The 7,840-nt window shown below is 38.7% G+C and overlaps 1 protein-coding gene across 1 annotated transcript; it reads left to right on the plus strand.

Moving 5' to 3' along the window:
- Nucleotides 1-832: 832 nt before the first annotated feature.
- On the plus strand, nucleotides 833-1,719 carry LOC138857901 (fibrinogen-like protein A). Its single transcript, XM_070111966.1, has 3 exons — nucleotides 833-876; nucleotides 945-1,397; nucleotides 1,468-1,719. Exons 1-3 carry the CDS (start codon nucleotides 833-835, stop codon nucleotides 1,604-1,606), a joined length of 636 nt encoding a protein of 211 aa, XP_069968067.1. The 3' UTR covers nucleotides 1,607-1,719.
- Nucleotides 1,720-7,840: the final 6,121 nt, after the last annotated feature.

Here is a 7,840-nt window from a genome sequence, read left to right on the forward strand (position 1 = left end):
AACATTATTATAACAAAGTGTTTATCAAATACTTAAATCAATTAATCCTATGCAAATTGAGTACTAAAACTACTTTATATAGGTAATTAAATTTGAGTATAATAAGCTTTAAAATATCACAGTTAATTCGAAATTTTTAATTATCAAATTTTTTATCTAAAGCTCTATAAAACATCCGTTATTGTTAAACTGCTTATGCAACGCCATTTTTATGAGCAACTTTATCGAAAATTCTCGATTTTTTGTTTCCAAATTTAAGATAGCATTTCTGAGTTGTTTATTGATAAGGAATGTTATCAAAAGTCGGGACAAAAGCTGTGTAAGTGTAAGCGTTGTTTGCAATTCCTTCATCGCTACACATACTTGCATCGAGAATACACTAAATAATCGCTTTGGTCAAGTGGATTCCGTGCGCAACAAGCGCTTTGTGGACTGTGGGTTCAAATCAAGATTCAAAAAAACTGGATGGTTCTTGGTTCTAGAGATGGAAACCAGCTGCATATGATTATTCAAGAGCTGTTTATGGGGGATCTTCAGCGCTTACGAGAGGCCACTTACGGGTGGATGTCAAATTATCGTAGAAGTCTGGCCTAAAAAACAACAAAATTATATGTATTATTAATCACATATGTACATATGCTTACACACACACCTATATGCTTGCCAGTGAGTGCTACGTTATCAGCAAATATTTGAACGTTCCACAGGAATTCCAAGGCTACTGCAAAGCACAGTTTATTTCTGATCTTTCACGCGTGCAAACGGTGGTATTAAACATTTCCTTTCTAAAATTTCTTGCGCTACTATCGAGTCTAATATTAGGTGTAAAACTATGGACACCTACAGCCGAAACGAGATCATACAAGAGGAAGTAGCGTAATAAAGTGTTGTTGTATAAATAGTTTTCAATAAAATTTCTAATCCTTTTTGTTGTTGTTGTATAGCAAACTGGAAAGCCCATTCGAGGTGTGGTGTGATCAGGATACCGACTTCGGCGGTTGGACCGTCATACAGCGGCGTGTAAGTGCTGATGTGGACTTTTATAGGAATTGGACGAACTATAAGGTCGGTTTCGGCAACTTGGCGGATAACTATTGGATCGGGCTCGATAAGCTGCATGCACTCACTATAAGCTGTGAACATGAGTTGTACATAAAAATAGAAACCTCCGATGGTGCGAAATACTATGCGAAATACAGTATATTCGTTGTGGGTAGCGAGGCGGAGGACTTTGTTCTAAAAACTGTGGGCGATTATAAAGGAGATGCCGAAGATATTTTAAAATATCACGAAGGCAGTAAATTCAGCACATACGATCGTGATAATGACCAAAAGGACAATAGAAATTGCGCAAAGATTGATCGCGGGGCCTGGTGGTATTATCGTTGCTATTTGAGGTGAGTTGCAATGGCAAAATACATATTTGGCATAAATACTTGTAATATTTACATACGCGTGCATTAACAGCAACTTGAATGGCGATTATACAGAAAGTAATAGCGGTCAGGGTATAGTGTGGATAGGTATGAACAGAAGTAAGTCATTGAAATTCGTACAAATGATGATACGCCCGACGCCGGCCTGCATGAAGTCGCTGAAACAATAAAATACTTTTACGACATGACGCTCAAGTGCTGACCTATAGACCTATACTATGTATTATTAAAACTATTATGTTTATATATACTTTATAAAAGTTCTTATCTGTAAATAAAAGAAAGCGTGAATAAGATCAAAGGTGACGTATTTTGCGATGTAATTAACGAATGCGCTCTTTTTTATCAAAAGAGGTGTTTATGCTGAGGGGCCTATTGCAGCCTATTTCATACTAACGCTTCATCTCTAGCATTAATGTGAAAATAAATATTTCTTTGTAGTGAAAATGTCTGTGGTTTAAATGTTTATATTTGATGAAGGCACCGAAATTAGGTTTTATAAGAGAAAAAGCAAACATTTAGCAGCAGGTCTTGCCTGCTCTTGTGTGCGACTCACGGAGAACATTCTTTGATAAACTTATATGTTTTTTTGCAGCAAACAAAAAACATCCCTGAAGTAATTTAGAGGAATGCTGCTGCGATGGCAATGCTTGGTCGGATAAAATCCAGGTCCGTTTCGGTTGCGTAGAACCGATTTTCGTACGAACGGGTTATCTTATAAATAAAGTTATCACATAAGTATTGGCATCATCGTTTCACGGGTGATATTTTGAAGATGTTTTCCTTTATATCGCTATATATATATACATTTTTATTCCTTAGAAATTTCTTGTCAATGTTCCTCAGTTTTCTATGAGCGTGTTGGCATTCAGATAGAAAAAGTGAGAGTGAAGTATCCGTTAGTGAGTTTGCTCGGCTTACATGCTCCTTTCCCAAATAAATTTAAAAATATAGCACCTCAACGATCTACATCTATAATTGTATATCTTGTACCCTTTTAAAAAGTTCCTTAACTGTGTACATTTATATTGGGCCACTGCTACAGCAGCATCCACATTAATATTTAATTATTTGCCACTAACTAAAGCGCCTCACTCAAGCCCATCTATGCACCGCCGCTTTGTCCACATTTTGACAGACTATTTGCCAAACAAACAGCAGTTGGAGTTAACGAAAGCGATGGGGCGAGGGAGAGTTCGCAGTGAAAAGTTAAATTTACTGTTTAGGCTCCAGACGTCAAAAGCCACACACACATCACTCAATCAACTTAGCAAGCGGCGGACAAATGATTTGGCAGGGCGACTGCATTCGCAGCAAAGTGTATTTGTATGTGTGTATGTATTATATATATGTATGTATATTTAGCATTTGTGCGCATATGGCCAGCGATGATAACAATGAAAAGTGGGCAAATACCGAAAAAGTTTAGAGGTTAATTAATTTTAAATAATCGACTGCGAATGTCAGTTGTAATTGTTGTGTTTAGGCCGTTGATTAATTGTCAACAGTGTGTGGTGAAATAAAATCAATAATTTTGCAAACATTTTCGTGAAGTTTTTCGCATGTCTTCTTAAGCACAAATCTTTTTTCTTTAATAAGTGAAATTATATTTTTGTTTATATGTATAAAAGTATATTACTAAAACCCGTAATAATTTATATAAAATCTGCGTTTATAAAGAAACGAGTGCAGGCTGCAGTCTGCATATAATTATGTAATGCATGTATGTATGCCCTTAGACTTTACAAAAAATATCAATAAAACAAGTAAGGAACTACTAAATTCGGTTCATACCGACACATACCATCGACTTGAGACTTGATTTTACTTGAGGACTAGATAAGAATTTATCGCTAACAAAGACACGCCTACATAAAAGTTTTGCTTACTAAGTTAGGTTATACTGGCCGGCTGTCACTCCATACATAGATCTACTGCTCTTTTGTATTGACAGATGGAGGTTCTGATTAATTTGAGGTGAAGAATCTAGTTCTTTGAACACCGAAGCTCCTCGATATTTGAAACGAGCTCTAGATAGTGCTGGACAGAGGCAAAGAAGGTGTTCCAGCGCCTCGCTCATGCCAGCTTCTCTACACTTTTTGCATGTATCGTGGTTACTTATAACCATCCAGCTTGCATGTGATGCCAGTAGGTTGTGACCTGTCAAAAAGCCAACAACCGTCCAGCAGTCCTCTTGAAACTGTGTGAGTAAAAATCATGCGAGTTTTCCTTCGAGGCTCTTGCACATAATCTTGGCGGTCCTGCTTGCACTTAAAGCATTCCATTTCGTCCTGATTCGCCTGCCAGCTCTTTCGGAAATGTCATTGTTCATCGTTTTTAGTGACTTCCTTATTTCCTGCCCTCTTTCGGTAGACAGACGGATGGCAGTTTTGGCGATCTCATCAGCTATTTCGTTTCCCGGAATCCCTTTGTGGTCTGGAACTCAGTATACTCGTATATGCAGCCGGTACATCTACTGTCTCCCTGCTTCTAAGGACATACTCTGACGTAATGCCATGTGAGATTATTGCTGCCTGTCTATCGACGTATATATTTATCCTTTTTAAAATCGAATTTCATATCTTAATATTTTTTTGTTTTCAGGATCAGGTTCCGTAAAGTATATGCACTGGAAATGACAGACATACACATAGTTATTTACTATTATCTGTTACCGTACTTAAAAGGTATATTTTTTCGATATTCTCAATCAAAATCTGTTGGGTTTATCGGATTTTATTAGAACCTATCGGGGATTTTACTAGTCTAGACAGAAAGCTTCGATAGTCGTGTCTCTCGGTTTCTTTGATAAGATTTTTTCATTCTTAACTCCAAACAATATCAAATTCCTTCAGAGTGATAATTTAAAGTTATTGAAAAAGATTATTTCTAGTGATGATCATTACTCTGCAGGCATTGTCAAACTCGGACTCGTCCAAGTCCATATCGTGTTTGTAAAGGTCAATTACAATGCATATATCCAGTACACATCTCGGAGTTTAAGAAATATACATGCTCGATTCATGCTTGTGTTCTCAACTGCTCTTAGCCGCGAAATGCAAAGTACAATACCCTCTGCAAGATGTTTGCGCGCGGGTATAATCATGAGAGAGTTCCTATCCAGACGCAAACGTGAGCAACTTTCTTGGCGCCAGGAACAAGCGATCGCGCTTGGTCAGACAGCGGGCGGCCCTCCTGCAAGCACAGCAGGTAGACTGTGTAGGCACAACATGATCGGGAGTAACGAGCCAAAAGGCAATGCAAAGGAAGTTAAAGTACTTTTTAATTATGTTGTGTATTGTATTATTATTTTCACTTAAAGCCGCTTGCGATATGATTATTAAAGAGTATTGAGGAGCAAAGCGAGTTGAGCAAGTATTTGTTGCGATTGGTGATTTGTGATAAACTTCTGACATGATGTTGCAACGTCGATATGGCATGTTGCATATAACTTGATTACGTGTGCACAGATTTCACGGGCACTCGCTGTGCATAATAGCGGCTAGGCGAATTTCTTTTTACTTCGTTTGGAAAGAGCGTGCGAGAGCAAGCGGTTGATGATTCGTGATATTATTATAGTGATTAGTTCCATATTTACATATTTTGCTGTTGCATTTTAATTAACATAGATTAATTTTTAAAGTTAGTGTAGAAAATTGGTGAAAATGTCCTGAATAACAGAAGATTCGTACTATACCCTCGGGGTTTGAAACATACCGATTTGACAAAGTATGGAAATACTCTCTAGTACCCAAGATAGTCCAGTAAGTATTGGGAGACTGCTTATAACAATACACCTACCACTATCAATGCATGTCCTTTGGTTGGACGACTATTTTCAGAAAAGGCTCATATGGGTACTGAATCATAGCAGATTTGATAATAATTGCAACGAAAGTGCGAATTTACATGAAAGGTCGCCCTCTTTTCGCTAACACTAAACTGTGAACGGTAAGGAATTACCTTGCCGATTGCAGCTTAATCTGGGTTAGGTGGATCTAAAGTAACTCAAACGGTCAACAGCTCTCTAGAGTGCGTTGCAAGCAGTTGCTTTAGAAAATTTGTGAAAGGCTCAGGAATGATATTTCAATAGCTGCTGGAGGCTGAAACCATCTTAAATAAACAGGATTAAGTATATTTTCGATCAATATAACGAGTGAGAAAACGACAAATGCAACTCTGTGACTCTCTCAGCAGAAATTACTGACTTAGCGAACCATTTTTATACCCTGAAGTGTGTAGCAACCAAATTGTAACGTCGGAGACTCTATAAATATATAAAATATAGCTATAACTGTCTATCTATCCGATATCTTTCTGAGATAAAGATGTGAAACACGTCATTTTCTCTTCAAGAAGTTACTAATTATCAAAACACTATAGCACATAACTGTCATACAAACTGACCGATCAAAATCAAGTCCTTGTATGAAAAATTCGTTTTATTTAACCAGATATCTTCTCAAAATTTTGCATATATTATTATCCAAGCAACACTGCAATCTCCAAAAGAATAGTTCAAACTGCGCTTATGCTATAGCTGCCATTCAAGCTGACGATAGAAATCTGGGACTGCTTTTTATAGGTTTACTGGTGTACTGAAACAATAGGCTTATAGGAGAAACCTGAAGATACCATTCAGTATTCCAAATACAAAAAACATCACAAATGTAATAAATGACCAAGAACTATACAAAATATATTTTTCATTTTGTTCGTACACCCCGAAGCAGCTCCTTCCATTCAATTACAACTCTAACGCGCCTTCGTTGTCATTTTACTCCCCTACTCCCCTAAGAAAATTGCGAAATAGCAAAATTCTGCCCACTTTCGATTTCTATACGCCGCAGAAAGTACATTGGCCCATAGATTGAGCTGGAGAAGCGTTGTCGCCACGTTTTCAACACCAAATTTGGTCAATATATGCAACGTGGCAACAAAATAGAAAGAAACACGAAAACACCTACACACATGCAAATCCACATACTCATATGCTGAAAACGAATGAATGGCAAATATTTATGTGTGTGTGTCTGCGTCTCATTTTCCATGCGCGCTTGTGTTGCCAAAGTTTCTTAACATTTGTGGCATTTTCGCCAGCCGACGCTTAACGGTGCTGACTGACAGCTAGCGGCTGGCAGCGCATAAACATTTTCCTTAACTCACTAAATCGTTTGTTATGCTAGTTATCTTGATGCGCGTTCAACGGTCGCGCTTAGCGGGGTGTATGCTCTGTGCGCGCTGGTCACCTTGATTTGTTGAAAAAATTGCAAATTTTGGCATTTCAACGAAAACATTTTCACCGCTCATCGCGCGTAGAGCAGCGCAAAGAAGTGGCCCACCACAAGGAGTTACACTGAAAATTACGGACAATGAGGAGCTGCTTTCCTCGCCTCATTGCCGGGCAAGCTGATGTGGGCAAAGCGATAAGCGGCGGTGGGAGCATGTCAGTGCGGCTGAAGAGCAGCGGCGGCGACGCGTGTTGGTCGCGAACGAAAGTGAAATTTCGCCTCTTAAGAATTTGCGGATAATTTGAACAGCTGTTCAGCCAGCCAAGCGCATTGCTCCTGTTGAGCGCTGTTTAGCTACTGTTTGCTGTTTGTTGTTGATGTTGTTGCTGCTGACCGCCACAGCTACCGTTGCGTCGAAAAGGAATGAACTTGCTACTGCAATTATTTTCACAACATTTGCGGGCGCTTGAAGTTGTTGTTGTTGTTGCAGCTCAACGCTGCGTGCGTAAATAAATCGATTACCACGTTGTGATAAGAGCTTCGCACTGCAATACTTATTGCAGACCAGTGTTGGTTGGTGTTTTTTGTTTTTTGTTGTTGCTGTGCGCGCATTTCCATAAACACATATTTGCTTTTTAGTTTTATTGAATAACAGTTTCTGCTAACCTTAACTTTATATTTGTCTTCTTTGTTGTTATTGTTGATGTCGTATTTTGTCCATTTGCTCTTGTCTTGCAAACTAGTTTACGATCGCCGTTGCCATTGTTTTTTAGTGTTAAGTGGGGCCAATATACTCGACAATCCTGCCGCCAACACACATTCGACAGACCGTTAGCTCGATGCTCGGCGTTCGGCACACGGTTCGTGGGTGACTGATTGATTTGCGTATGCAAATGAATTATGCTCTGCATTCGCATTGAAATCGAAATTCGTAAAATAAATAATATTTAACAACAACACGAACAAAGTGCGCAACAACAGCAAATGGTGATAGCTGCTATATTTAGCGATCGGTCACAAAGGCTATGAAGGCAACGCAAAAAGACAATGTTGATCGGTTATGGCTGCGCGCGCGTTCAAAGCGCCTGACTCGCCCTTAAATACATATTTACTTTCATACATACATAATACATATGTGTAGGTGTGTACTTGCATTGAAATCCATTCCGTTGC

Source organism: Bactrocera oleae, chromosome 6, assembly GCF_042242935.1.
Source record: "Bactrocera oleae isolate idBacOlea1 chromosome 6, idBacOlea1, whole genome shotgun sequence".
Lineage (NCBI taxonomy): Eukaryota > Metazoa > Arthropoda > Insecta > Diptera > Tephritidae > Bactrocera > Bactrocera oleae.